Source organism: Colletotrichum karsti (assembly GCF_011947395.1).
Source record: "Colletotrichum karsti strain CkLH20 chromosome Unknown Scaffold7, whole genome shotgun sequence".
Classification (NCBI taxonomy): Eukaryota; Fungi; Ascomycota; class Sordariomycetes; order Glomerellales; family Glomerellaceae; genus Colletotrichum; species Colletotrichum karsti.
Genome location: NW_024065907.1, coordinates 963,239 through 978,098, shown reverse-complemented (window position 1 = coordinate 978,098; position 14,860 = coordinate 963,239). Strand labels below are relative to the sequence as shown.

Sequence of the window (14,860 nt, the reverse complement as noted above, 5' to 3'; positions counted from 1 at the left end):
AAAGAGGTAAGGTGGATGAGGTTGACAGAGTTTCGGACAATGATGTCGATGCATCTTGCGAAATGCTGCTTGTCAGCGGTAGGCTCTCTGCCGAGCTAGACGAGGTCTGTCCTGTCGCAGTGCTGGCAGTTTCAGCTGGCAGATTTGAATCTGTGCTACTGTCCGAAGTGCTTGTTGTAGTCTCAAGGCCGTCAGACGAGCTGCTGGGCGTCCCCGACGCGGAGATTCCGCTTCCGGAAGACGTGCTGATTGTCTGCGAGGTAATGCTTCCATCTACGCCGTCGGTTGAAGTCGAAACAGCCTCCGAAGACGTGGCGGTAAGAGACTGGGACGAAATCAAGCTCGCAGGGTCTATGGTCAGGCTTGCGGAGGTGCTTCCGCTTTGGCCGGCATCATCTTCGGTGCTGATCGGCGATGATGTGGGGCCGGTGGTCTGTGCGTCCGAAGTCGCCGGGCCGGTCGAAGTTGCTGATGTCGATTCCGAATCGGAAGTCAGCTCTGCGGCAGTGGAGGAGCTTGTAACACTGGCTGAAGCCGTGCCACCCGATGTCGTACTAAGGACGTCAGGGTCAACAGTAGCGGTATCAGTCACGCTCACGCTCAGGCTTTCGCTGGTTGTTGACGCAGCCGTTGTCAAGCCGCTGCTGCTGATTTGACTGTCGACGGACTCTGTTGCGCTCGGCAAGGCATCGCTGGTAGTGGACTCAATGAAGTCTGGCTCTACCACTACTACCACTCCTTGTGAGGCTCCTGAAGGTGCAAGCGTGGTAAAAGTAGTGGCCTCAGGTCTCTCAGTACCTGTCAGCGTCGGGTTGAACCGAACAGTGGTTGTGATGTACCGCGCTCTAAAGATGGCAGTTCCCACCACAAGAGTTCCGGGATTTGTACCTCTCGGGGGAATTGTAGAGATCGTGATAAAGCTTGCAGCTGAGGTCTCATCGTCCACAATGTACCCGATGGTGGTTGTGACGAACAACGCGGCTCGTGTGCCCACCACGACCGTTCCACGCGAGCCAGTTCCGGTCGGCAAGAATGTGGTAATGGGAATAGGATCAAAGCCAATGTCTGAACCGGTGTAAGGGATCTCGATGGTGTCAAACAGAATGGAGGGCTGCGTGCTCGCGCCATCTGTTTGGGAAGTGCTGCTTCGCTCCGAGGTAAGCGATGCCGTGGCGGAAGCTGGTGTGCTGACTCCCGTAGAAGTAATGACTCCATCAGTTGTTGACGAGCTAAGATCTCCCGTGCTGATTGCTTCTGTGCTACCTGGTGTGCTCGAGCTCTCCGATGTCTCGATGCCAACTGTCGACGAGCTACTGCTCTGTAAGACGTCGGTCTCAATCGGCAAGGTAGCCGTCGGTGAAGACGTCGAGCCAAGAAGAGTAGTTTCCGATGATTCTCCTGTCGTAGATGACACGCCGTTGTCCTGAGTACTGGAAGGCGTGCTATCAGATTCGGACGTGGTAGCCGAGGAAGAGCTTCCATCAGAGGTAAGAGAACCACTTGCGGACACAGAGCTACTCTGTGACGTCGAATCTCCTGGAGTTCCGGTAGTAGATGAGATGATATCGTCAAGAGACTCGGTCGAAGAGGAAGATGCCGCCGTGGGGTTGGAGATTGATTCAGATGTTGAAGACGTTGCCCCAGAGCTACTGTCTGAAGACAGAATGTCATCCAACGCTGAACTAGATTGCGATGTTGACTCAGGGGCCGTGGTGCTCGGAGCCGAAGTCAGTGTAGAATCCGATAGAGAAGTTTCAGAGGATGTCAGGCCTTCGGTCGAGCTCGTTTGAGTGAGGAAATCGTCATCGATACTGACACTGCTTGTCAAAGAGGCAGTTTCCGTCTCAAGAGAAATGCTACTTGAGGTAGACGGATCGTCTACAGAAGATGTAGGCTCCAAAGATAGGCTGTCACTGCTGGTCGACTGAGTCTCAGCGGTAGAGCTCTGTGTTAGGCTGGCTTGCGTGGTCTCATCGAGTGCTGAAGACGTTGGCTCAGTTGTCACTGAGGCTTCTGTAGAAGAGGAAGCTTCCTGGACGCTGGTGGTGTCAACGGTGTCACTGCTTGAAGGAAGCAGAGTAGCTTCCAAAGCTCCCGTCGATGTCTCCTCTTGACTAGCGCTAGTACCTACAGACGATGTCGAATCTGTCGACAAGCCTGACTCAGTTGACACTGGGGTGCCTGTAGAAGAGGGAACTTCCTCAGAGCTGGAGGTTGCATCACCGGTGGTCGTACTTGAAGGAAGCAATGTGGCTTCAAATGCCCCGGTAGACGTCTCGTCGCTCTGGGTACTTCCCGTAGTTGCAGAGGATGTCAACTCTGTCGACAAGTCTAGGTCACCAGACGAAGTGATGGTAGCTGAAGCGTCGCTACTCGTTTGGGAGAGAGACTCATCCGTGGTAGTGGTCAAAGAAGCATCGGTGCTGGTCTGCGAGAGAGATTCGTCGGCGATAGACGTCGAAGAAGCGTCGCCGCTTGTCTGAGAGACAGACTCGTCGGCGCTAGTCGTCGACGAAGCTTCACTATTTGTCTGTGAGAGTGAATTATCGAGAATACTCGTCGATGAAGCGTCACTGCTTGTCTGAGAGACAGACTCATCGGCACTCGTCGTGAGAGAAGCTTCAGTACTTGTCTGAGACACAGACTCTTCGGCGTTAGTCGTGAGAGAGGCTGCATCACTTGTCTGAGACACAGACTCGTCGGCGCTAGTCGTAAGAGAGGCTTCAGTACTTGTCTGTGAGAGTGACTCATCGAGAATACTCGTCGAGAAAGCGTCACTGCTTGTCTGAGAGACAGATTCATCGGCGCTAGTCGTCGAAGAAGCTTCACTAATTGTCTGAGAGATAGACTCATCGAGAACAGTTGTCGAAGAAGCGTCGGTACTTATGCTCGTCTGGGAGTCAGCTGTTGACGAGGCGGATGTCTCTGTAAGAGACAGCGCGTCTGACAAGGTCGTGTCGGTGGAAGTGGCCAACGCCGTGGAATCTGTGCTCGATGATGGACCAATCGTGCTCAAGTCATCCAACGAGGACGTGGCTTGCGACGTGACCTCCGATGTAGACGAGCTCTCAGCATCTGTCAAGCTTGTTTCTGAGGCCGAAGAGGCTCCAGTCTCTGTCGCAGATGTCGTCAAGTCTGAGGTTTCTGTTGTCAAAATTTGACTGTCCAGCGATAAGGTTGACGAGCTAGACTCAGAGACCAAAGAAGACGTCAATTGCGTGGTATCATCACTATTGGTCGAGGTGCTGTCGCCAGATGTGCTCGATTGTGCATCGGTCGAGACAGAGGGACTGGTGATGGTTGAGGTCACTCCGTCGTCTGAACTTGAACTGACTGAGCTCGCCGTATCGGTCTCTTGAGATACGCTGTCCGTAGAGGTACTCAGACCAGACGTCGTAGAATCCCCAATCGATGTTGATGGGTCGATTGAGAGGCTATTGAACAGAGTGGTAGCTTCGTCGGTAGCCGTAGCTGTGCTGAGTGATGCGGAGTCGGTCGACGCACTGCCCGTGAGTGTGCTGCTGTCAATCGCACTTGTGCCCTCACTCAGCGTTGACGATGCCGTTGGTAAACTGCTAAGAAGGCTAGTGTCTGTCTCGGTCGCGCTTCCGGTGCTTGACAGGTCAGAGTCCGAAGTAGAGGAGACGCCCGTGGGGAGTGTGCTATCCCCAGTTGCGGTAATAGTATCGCTTGAACTCAGGGACTCTGTTGGTAAAGTGTTGAACAACGTAGTGTCCGACTCAGTCGCGCTGCCAGTGCTTGACAGGTCAGAGTCCGAAGTAGAGGAGATGCCCGTGGGGAGTGTGCTATCCCCAGTTGCGGTAATAGTATCGCTTGAACTTAAGGACTCTGTTGGCAAGGTATTGAACAGCGTAGTGTCCGACTCAGTCAGGCTGCCAGTGCTCGACACATCAGTGGAGGAGATGCTGCTATCCGACCCTGTGGAGGTAGCCTCGCTTGAAGTCAACGATTCCGTTGAAAGGGTGTTGGATGGCGTAGTGTCCGTCTCAGATGAAGTGATAGTGCTCGATACACCAAGATCTACAGTAGGGGAAATGCTCGTGGAAACAGTGCTATCCCCAGACGCGGAAGTGGCGTCGCTTGAAGTAAGCGATTCTGTTGACAAACTGTTGAACAGCGTGGTGTCCGTTCCAGTGGAACTAATAGTGATTGCGGTGTCACTATCCGAGGTCAAGAGCCCTGTTCCGGTCGAGCTAGCATCAGCTGTCGTAGAAACGCCATCTGAGGTCGTCGAATCCAGCGAAAGAGTATCCAGCAGTGTGGTTTGATCCGTAGCAGACAGGGAAGACGAGACCGAAGGGCTGGCTGTTGTCAAGCTTAAGTCGGTTGTTGCCACAGTGGATTCTGCGGATGTCGACTCTTGGGTGGATGAAAGGCCAGTGGAGCTTGGCGATGCGAGGATATCTGTATCCAGAGATGTTGCGGACGTGACTCCAGTCTCGGTTGAGCCGGTGGAGCTAAGGCCATCCGAGTTGGTGCTTGAATCAATAAGAGAAGATCCTGTAGTCTCAGGACTAATGGTGCTGCTGGAGTCTGAAGATTGAGTTTGAGATGAAAGAGTGTCCAAGTCTATGCTCGTGCTTCCTGCTGTCTGACTCGCGGATTCGCTGGTGGAAGAGATCAAGTCGCTGGTAACTTCTAAGCTTGATGAGGCCGACCCTGTCTCGACAGATGACAGGCTCGTCGTAGCTTCTGGGGAAGCGCTTGGCTGCGTCGATGATGACTCCGTTTCGCTTGCGCTGGATGAACCAGTCGAGATAGTGATGGACGTGTCTAGGTTCGTAGAAATGTCCGTAGTTTGACCTAAGCTTGATGAGTCTGAGCTAGTAAAGCCAGAAGTTGACGTGGACACTAGAGACCCAGGAAGAAGCGATTCGAAGGATCTGCTCTCCGTGGATGAACCGCTCAAAGTGAGGCTCCCAGAAGAAAGTGAGCTCAGAACTGTAGAGGCACTGACGCCCGTATCTGATGAGGCTGAAGTAGGCGAGTCGCTTGCAGACGTTGACGATGTAACCGACGACTCGATAGTGGATTCTCCGGATTGCGTCGTGGCGATCGACCCACTAGAACTACTGGAATCAGGGGCGATTGATGTGTTGGATTCAGTCGTCTGTAAGGTTGATGTAGCGATCGAGGCGTCTAGAATCTCAGAGGAACTCGATGACAGGAGGCTTGAGGAGGTAGGGTCAACAGACGTGAATCCACTTGTGGCCTGCGAAGCGGCTGTGTCAGAAGTCTGTGTGGATGCTTCTGTGCTGCCTGTTGAGATGGAGCTCGAAGAATCCAGAGACCCTATCGTACTAGACGAACTACTTATCACCGAGTCTGGCTCAATGGAAGTAGACGCGGACGTGATGTCGGGAGTGGCTGAGCTGCTACCACTGGGTGATGCTATGATCACTGTCTGACCAATCGTCGTCAATGTGGTTGGCTGAGTGATGCTGTCACCGCTTGTATAAAGGGACGTAGACGTCACAAAGGAGCTGGCGGGAGTAGCCACCACCACGGTCCCCAGAAGACCAGTGCCTGTAGGGAAGATTGTGGTCAATGTGATGGGCTGCGTGATTTGACCGACTCCACTGTAAGGAACGCTTATGGTGTTGAAAAGAGCCGGAAGTCCCACGATGATCGTTCCGGGAACTTGACCGCTAGGGAGAATGGTGGACAAGGTAGTAGGGGCGGTAATTTGCTCGGTTCCGGTCGGTGAGTAGAGAATCTCTGATGTGACGTAGGATCCAGGAAGAATTGAATTAGACTGAGAAGCACCTGTTTGGGTTGCCGTTGCCGGCGTCTCGGTAATGCTCAATGAGTCGGCCGGAATGGAAGACGCCGTCGGTTGAGTACTGGAAGAGAAGTCGGCGCTGCCGGGGCCGGAGGAAAGCCCGGTCCCGGAAGTAAAGGACCCCGGAACGGAGCTGGACTCGGATGCGGCAAAAGTGGACCCAGACACCGATGATGATTCACCTGCGGTTGAAGAAATAGCAGGGCCTGTAGCCAAGGAGGTTTCCGATGGAGTCTGTGTTCCAGAATTCTGGCTTGCATTTTCAACGGTCGGAGCAGAAGATGTAGACAATTGGCTGTTTGCGTCCGATTGAGAAGAGGTGATCGAAGTCTGTCCGCTGACTGCCGGGATTGAACTCGTCGTGACCTCAGATTCTAGGGATGAGGTTGCTACAGTCGACACCACTGATGTCTGAGGTCTTTCGATGAAAACAATGGTTCCCGGCTGGCCATTGCTAGGCAAAATTGTTGTGATTGGAATCGGGCTAGTTAGCTGGTCAAAGGCCGTGCCCGAAACGAGAGATGTGGTGCTAATGTATGAGGCTTCCAGAATGGGCGACGAAGAAGTCGGCACCGCTGACGTCGGGGGTCTTTCGATGAAGACGATGGTCCCAGGCTGGCCATTACTAGGTAAAATCGTCGTGATCGGAATCGGGCTAGTAAGCTGATTGAACGCCGTGCCTGAGACAAGGGATGTCGTGCTGACGTATGAAGCCTCTAGGATAGGTGACGAAACGGTCGGTGCCGCTGAGATTGACGGCCTTTCAATGAAGACGATGGTTCCGGGTTGACCATTGCTAGGCAATATCGTTGTGATTGGGATCGGGGTAGTAAGCTGATCGAAAGCCGTCCCTGAAACGAGAGATGTCGTGCTGACGTACGAAGCGTCTAGAACGGGAGATGATACTGGTACAGAAAGAAGCTGAGATTCCGTCACACCAATCACCACAGTTCCAGGTACGCCTTGAGATGGTGGAATCGTCGTCAGGGGAGTTGGCCCCGTGATCTGTTGACCTCCTGTTGGGGTGAATAATACGGTAGTCGTGACGAATGCTTGAGACTCTGGAACGCCAATTACTACAGTACCAGGCAAGCCTAGGGATGGAGCAATAGTTGTCAGGGGAGTTGGCCCCGTGACCTGTTGGCCTCCCGTAGGACTGAATAATACCGTAGTCGTCACGAATGCTTGAGACTCTGGAACGCCAATCACCACAGTACCGGGCAATCCTAGGGATGGAGCAATAGTTGTCAGGGGAGTTGGCCCCGTGATCTGTTGACTTCCTGTAGGACTGAACAAAACCGTGGTTGTGACATAGGCCTGAGACTCGGGGACACCAATGATGACAGTACCGGGTACTCCTTGGGATGGCGCAATGGTTGTAAGAGGAGTTGGTCCCGTGATTTGCTGGCTTCCCGTAGGGCTGAACGGGACGGTAGTTGTCACATAGGCCTGAGACTCTGGAACACCAACCACCACCGTACCAGGTAGACCTTGAGACGGCGAAATGGTGGTAAGCGGAGTCGGTCCTGTGATCTGTCCGCTACCCGTTGGACTGAACAACACGGTGGTCGTGACGAACGAAGTCTGAGAAGCTGGAGTCTCGATGACTACCGTCCCGATAGTGTTAGGAGCAGTCGGGAAGATGGTAGATGTCGCGGGAAGCAACAGCCCAAAGACAGGAACCGTAATCGTGATGAAGATATCGATAAGAGGGCCAGGAGGGTTCCCAAGAGTCGGCTGGCTCGATGGCGCTGGAGTCTCAACGACCACCGTACCAATCGTGTTCGGGGCCGTTGGGAAGATGGTAGATGTCGCGGGAAGCAACAGCCCAAGGACAGGAATTGTAATCGTGACGAAGACATCAATGAGAGGACCAGGAGAATTTCCTACAGTCGGCTGAATTGATGGCGCAGGAGTCTCGATGACCACTGTCCCGATAGTGTTCGGGGCCGTTGGGAAGATTGTAGACGTCGCAGGAAGCAACAAACCAGCAACAGGAATAGTAATGGTGATGAAAACATCAATAAGAGGACCAGAAGGGTTTCCTAGGATGGGCGGGCTTGATGCCGTAGGAACCTGGGTTGAAAGCCCCGAAAGAATGGGGGTTCCAACAACCACGGTGCCTGGGAACGTACTACTGGGCTGGATTGTGGACAATACGATCGGTCCCGTGATGATTTCGTTTCCTGTAGGAATGTACGGCACCGTCGCCGTGACGAAGACTGCTTCCGCGATAGTTGGGTTGACCACAGAACTCGGAGCCTCGGTAGGAGGAGAACCGGACACCTGCGTACTGGCCGCGGTGGATCCTGGGGAGTTGGGCAGTGATTGCTCCAGTACAGACTCACTGGGCTGCGGAACTGTTCCAGAAACTGATACAGCCGGCTGTGAAGCTCCTTGTGACGTTTCTGGTTGAACAGCGCCGGAACTAGAAATGGGGGCGATCGGAGATGGCGATGCCTGAGGGCCTCCACCAGCGCTTTGGCCCGCTGAAGGTGATAGCAAGGCTGGAAGTGCGACCACGACGGTGATGGGATCTGCGATATTCTGTGGGACTATTGTTGAAATAGGCGTTGGGGCTGTGAGGGACAGAGTTCCCGAGTACGGCACTTGTATGGTCGTCACAGGCCTAGGTCTTTCGATGATAACCGTCGCGGGAGTCGTACCGACTTGAGGAATGGTCGTGAGGGTGATAGGGGCGTCTAGAATGCTTGTACCCGTGTAATCTACCTCTAGAGTCCTCGGCAGCGCAGGTGTGGCTACAATGACGAGACCAGGATTGGTGCCTGAGCCAGCTATCGTCGTGATAGTGGACGGCGCTGTCAGAACACCGCTTCCGGAGAAGTCAACGAAGGACGTCCCGGGGCCTGGAGTCTGCGTGATAGCTGCGTCTGATGGAGTAAGTTGGTCCAAAATTGTAGGCGGACCTGCTGCAGAGGGAGAAGCACCGCCGTTAGATGCCTGCGGTGCAGGTCCATTGTTCGCAGGGTCGACAGAGGGTTGTGGGATGGTTGCCTCCGTTGCCGGTAGAGATGCCGGGGACCCAGGACCCAAGCTACTCTGTCCGATCACCGAGGCAGCTGGCGTCGATGCCGCTTGACTACCGGCGAAGGAGTTTTCCAATATATCGGGCGTTGGGCTGCTCTGAGACCCGAATGGTGGGCTGCCCAATACTACAGTCCCTGGAAGACTTCCTTCTGCAGGTATAGTGAACAAAGGCACAAGTCCGTCCGTGGGGAGAGCGTTGTCTCCACCAAGAACCGAAGTAACGAAAGAACTGCCTGCTGGAGTCGAAGCCAACGGCTGCTGGAAGACAATCGTAGCTGGGTCACCAGAACGAGTTGGGAATATCGTCGTTACTGGGACTGGTGGACCCGTGCCCCTTACACCGGTGCCGTCTGCAGGATCCGTCGAGGTTGAGCTGACGTACGAAAGAGGGTCTAAGAAGACAATGGTTGGAGCCGCTCCTCCCGCTGTAGGGAAAAGGGTTGCAATCGGCGTCGGTGTTGTGAGAGGAGCTTGCCCAGTGTAGAGCACTCTTGACGTGGCAAAAGAGACCGGGGCAGCAAACAAAATGGTACCAGGAGCCGATCCGACAGGCTCAATTGTTGTAAAAGGGAACGGCTGTCTTGTTGGATTGATGGCGGACAATGAGGTGGTCGAAGTAACGAATACACCAGGAAGGGCCAGGATCAGGGTTGGTAAAGCACCATCAGTTGGAATGATTGTCGAAATGAACACTGGAGATGATATTCCAGGGGAGAAAACCGGCGAGGTCACAAACGACTGGGCCAGGGGATCTGCTGGAGTAGGAATAGCATTTCCAACTGGAGCGCCCGTCACGGCTTGACTAGCCGGTGATTGTCCCGGTGCCCCAGTTTGGGCTGGAACGCCAGGGCCCGGTTGAGTCTGTCCGATGTTTGGTAGTACCGAGTCTTGAGGCTGGTTCGAGTCTCCCTGAGTGGGTTCATTTGGTGAGCCATTCTGAGGCGCGGGTGACTGTCCTGGGGATTGGGCGTCTCCAGTCTGGATTGGCACGCCAGAAACCGGCTGACTCTGTCCAATATTGGGCAGTACCGAGTTTTGAGGTGAATTCGGGTCTCCTTGAGGAGTAGGTTGGCCCAGCGATCCATCCTGTGATGCTGCTGCGCTTCCTCCCGGCGAGGGTGGCTGAGTCTGTCCAATGTTGGGTAGTATCGATTCCTGAGGCGAATTGGGGTCTCCTTGAGGTGCGGGTTGACTGGGCGAGCCATTCTGCGATATCGGCGTGTTGCCCGGAGCAGCGGGGGCTGATGCTCCGGGCACTCCGGGAGCTACTCCGGGAGCAGAGGGCGCGATAGAAGCTGGCAATACCGGATCGGCAAAAGACTGAGTTCCAGCAGGGCTAGCGATTGCGCCCGGGGCCACACTTCCAGCTCCATTCGGAGCAGTCACTGAGCCACCGCTGTTGTTGGGGCCTCTCTGGGTATTCGGAACTGCCACTACGAAAACGCCTGGTTGAGCGTTCTCCGGCCGCGGAGGAATGGTAGCAATCGTAATTCTTGCGAATTGTAGCCCGTCAGATGTGACGGTTGAGGTAATGTACGGTGTTGCCGGTAAACCACCGGCACCTCCTTGTCCTTCGTCTGGCGACGCCGGTGTTGGTGCTGGTCCAGCTGAGTTATCGACTGGCAAACCAGCACCTGGGAGGATGGAGTCACCGGCGGCGATACCATCACTTGGTGCTGCGGCTGGTGATCCTAAAGAAGCTGGAGCAATTGTCAGAGCCGGTTCAGGCGAACCGTCTTGCCCTGGAGCTGCGTTCGAAGGGGCAGCAGATCCACCCCCTAAGGCTTGCGTAGGCGGCACAGCTATCACGATAGTGCCAGGAACGGTCCCTTCAGGAGGTGAAGAAAACACAGTAACAGGTCCAGGCAGTTCTAATGCTCCCGTGTATTGAACCGTAGACGTGACGTAAAGTCCTGGCTGGATATCTCCCACACCAGGTCCAGTCGACCCATCTCCCCCGGGTCCGGTGGGGTTTGGTGCGGGGCCAACTCCAACGTTTGCAGATGGAGAGTCGCCTCCGTTGCTTGGGTTCGGGTTCGGGTTATCTCGGTTCGGACCGTTGCTTGGGCCCAAGATGGCCGGGTCTGGGTTGGCCGGGTCTGGGTTAACTGGGTTTGAATTGCTTGGGACCGGATTGCTTGGGGCGGAGTTGCCCGGGTTAGCAATACTGTTCGGAAGAGCAGCTCCACCCGAAGCAGTTCCGAAAGCGTTCCCTCCAGGCGCGTTGATCACTGGCGTGGCAGTCTGAGGACTGACTGGGTTGAAAGATGCCGGTAATACAGGGTCTTCGGCAGGGCTAGTCGCGCCGGAGTTCTGCGTTGGAAGGTTCGTCGGCGCCTGTATGATGAACACTGTTCCAGGACGGGTGCCATTAGGAGTCGCAACGAAAGCGCTGAGTGTTTGTGTCAAGGTTCTGGTAGCAGCCAAAGCATCTGTGAACACAAGCTCTGTAGTAATCGACGATGCTACGAGACCTTCGGTTCCTGCCAAGTTGAAGAGAGGCTGGCTGAAGCCAGAGGGATCCGCCCCTGTCGGTGACTGATTCGGCACCACAGACGTGATGAATGATGGGGGAGGGCCTCCAGTCAGTGAAGCGGTTGGAGGAAGGCCTATTATCACTGTGCCTTTTTGAGTTCCTTGAGGGGGGATCACGGATAGAGTCGTTGGCGTGCTGATAGCTGCGTCACCAGAGTATTGGACGACAGACGTAACGAAAGGCCGCGAATCATCTTGGACCTGGCCCCCGGACGGGCTTGGAACGGCGATAACGATGGTCGCAGGTCGAGGCGCTATCGAAGAAATAATCTGCCGTTCGCTGAAAGACTCCCCTTCACTGTAATACACCGTAGACGTAAAAGTATCCTCCAGTCGAGGATCCGGAATCGCAACAATGGCTGTGAACCGAGCCGAAACCCCTACAGCTGTAGGGACCGGTCTGTCAACCAGGAGAGTCTGCGGTGAAGAAATGGGATTCGTCGTAAAACTGCTGGTGTAGTTGGCAAAGGTCGACACTTGGCCAGGTCTTGCTGTTGTGGTCGATCCCCTCGAAATCGTGTAGTAGGAGGGCGGAATTTGGAAGTCCCCTGACGGCAAAACCGTAACCACTGTCGTTGGGCCTACATAAGACGGATCTAGTTGCCGTCGGACAGCACCCGGTCCTGAGGAAGTCGAAATATTAAGTGATAAGGTCGACTGGGCCTCGCAGTTGACCGTGGATGATGTCGAAACAGCAATGTAGGCGACGTAGCTGACAACGTAGTCAAGTGAAGAGCACACACAGGCATCGACTTGGTCGTTGTCGAGGGCATCAAGGCATGATTGCGCATAGCCTTTGCTTCCTAGAAGCAGTGGAGGCAAGAGGAGCTTCCACAACCCTGTAAGTCTCGCCATCGTTGATCATGAACGGCGTAAGTTGGTAGTGGGTTGAATACACGACAGACGACGACAGACGACGACAGACAATGACAAACGAAATTGCCAGAGGAGACGAAAAAAGTCACCACAGGCAACAGAGAAGATGAGCGAAGTCACCAGAGGAGAAAAACGAAATCGCCAGAGAAGACGAACAAAGTCATCAGAGGAGACAAACGAAGTCACCACATGAGGCTCAAGCCAAGAAATGAATTGCTCACTTGGAGTGCTGAATTTACAAGCACTATCGACTGAGGGAAGGGGAAGGCATTTGCTTGAAAAGGGCCCATCAACCATCGATGAGATAGTCCAGGCCACTCCATAACCTTTTTGCCTTCACTTTGACACCGTCGGTTACCGCCAAGCACTTTGCTATCGCGAAATTCCGATTGCAGACAAATTCAACGGACTGGATCGTTTCCATGGTGAGCAAAACAATGGGTATTGGATGACACTCTGCGTGGAGAAGGGGACAGAAACGGAATCAGAGAAACTGCCTTTTGCAAGGTTAGTTCCGCTTTGAAAGTAGTGAGAGGCGTACATATTGTGTGCAATGCCCAATGTCAAGTACTTTTCACACTAATAGCTTGGTTGCTAGCCTACCGACCGGCTCAAAGTAGAGACCAAGGCTGCCGATCAGATTCCAACGTCGGCGAGATGTGGTGGCTGCTGTTCGGATGTGGCCCGAGTATGTCACCAGTAAGCTGCGAGCCCGGATGCGATGATAGGGTGTGGTTTCGAGCAGTTGCTGGGGGCTCAAGCCTCCCGCCTGCCACTTCCATGACCCGCATGTGTCGATGTCTCAAAGTTTTGAGAAGATGAATGCTGACTGAGACAACCCATAAGATGAGCGCATCGCATCACCCTGGGTGAGCTCACCATACTGCACAAGTGCGGTTGCTTCGGGATTACTCCCACCAGGAACGGCCTCGGGCCGAACATAGTTGCTAAAATGACATGCCGACTTCGTTTGTTGGGTTCAGTGACACAGTGCCTGCACTACTATTCATGATGGACTAATGTTGTATCCTTATTCAAGCCTGAGAGAGCAGTGGCATGCAAGTCAATCTTGCCGGTCCGCCAAGCCACACCATGTTTGTGTCTCACTTCAAATGACCTGTTTTCGTGGCCTGGACGTCATTCTCCAGCGTCTTTCAAGCCCCTGCCCTCGGTTATCGTTTGTCTCACAGCCACTGCAAGCCATTTCGATGAACGATGTTATAAGCTGATGTGTCCAGTCTACTGTCAGCCCTGATCGAAGACATCATTCATGTTCGAAACTGATGGTGACGGGTAGTCAACTGCATTGGATTGATCCTACTGCGACCGCCAGTTTAACGATGACAGAAGCCGTTGAATGAAAGTGTTAGACGCACAGCACACAGTTTTCGATCTTCTTATTCGTATTTTTTGCTGCTTTCTTGCACAACGCAACCTGTTTGTAATACATATTGTAAATACGGACCTGTCTCTGAAGCTTTATGAAGCTATTTTTGATTGATTGCATGGGGCGGCCTCGCAACGAAGATTGCGTTCATTTTAGCAGTAAGTAATTCTGTCAGCAAATAACTCCAAATGGTCCTGTTTCTATTATTACTGTTTGTATTGTCTTCTCTTGAAGAAGTCTGTCATCATGACTGCCGCTGGTGTTTCTGTCATTGCTATCGTTGTTGCTGCCGTTAGTCTCTTTGTCATCTGTCGTCGCCCTTGCCACTGTCCTTATTAGCATAGTCGTCGTCCTTATCACTATTATTCTGCGCATACTCCCTTGGCTAATATTACTGATCCTTCTTGATGGTTCGTCTCACCCATAATTGCTCTCCTAGGCTACTAGTTAGAGAGGCCTGCAGAGGACTGAGACGTGGATTGTGTATTCTTTTGACTCACCATTCGTCGACTATTCTTTTCATGTTAGGAGACTCTTTTTTGTCCTCGCCTGGAAAGGCCTGTCGTTGATTTCTGACGGTCTATAATTCGTCTCCAGAAAGTGCTTCCGCATTCATGCCATCACTAACCTAAGTGTTCTATCTTGCGAAATAATGCAGATATATTCGAAAACTTCCAGGTCGAACAGTTTCATAACTCATATATTTCAGAGAAGAATGACTCTTTCAACCTGCCAGATGGCCCCGATAAGCCTTCGGCCTTTTCGCCGAGACGCCGACTCATAGCTTCCTTGCGTGCGTTGGCTAAGACATCGCTAACGGCAAATTCCCCTCCACACTGTCGATGCCTCAGCCACGATCCCCTGGCAGAACTTCTCCACGCTCTATGCTACGATGATGACGCAGAATGAGCCGGCCATGGATAGGATCTTCATGGAAAACACACTACAGACCTGAAGCGGCTGTTTGTTGAGGCTCAAAACCTCTAGGGCAGGCCCAATTTTGTATGAAGACAGTCATTTTGACATGAACAAGAGCAGTATCAATCTCTCTGCCGGCTTGGAAACTCATGATACTAGCGCCGTGCTCGATAGATCGAACCAGATCGCCATGCAGATTCCGATTGAGCTTGTCGTTGTGTGGATTCCCCATTTAATCACGATCCCTCAAAAAACCCCATTCCTCTACATTCCTCTACAGCCCCGTCGGTGCT

The 14,860-nt window shown here is 53.4% G+C and overlaps 1 protein-coding gene across 1 annotated transcript; it reads right to left on the bottom strand.

The window, feature by feature from the left end:
- Window positions 1-392: 392 nt before the first annotated feature.
- Window positions 393-11,440, bottom strand: CkaCkLH20_03094 (uncharacterized protein; the record flags this gene model as incomplete). Its single annotated transcript, XM_038885813.1, has 3 exons — window positions 393-554; window positions 599-2,522; window positions 5,487-11,440. The coding sequence occupies 3 exons, from the start codon at window positions 11,438-11,440 to the stop codon at window positions 393-395; spliced, it is 8,040 nt and encodes a 2,679-aa protein (XP_038749012.1).
- Window positions 11,441-14,860: the final 3,420 nt, after the last annotated feature.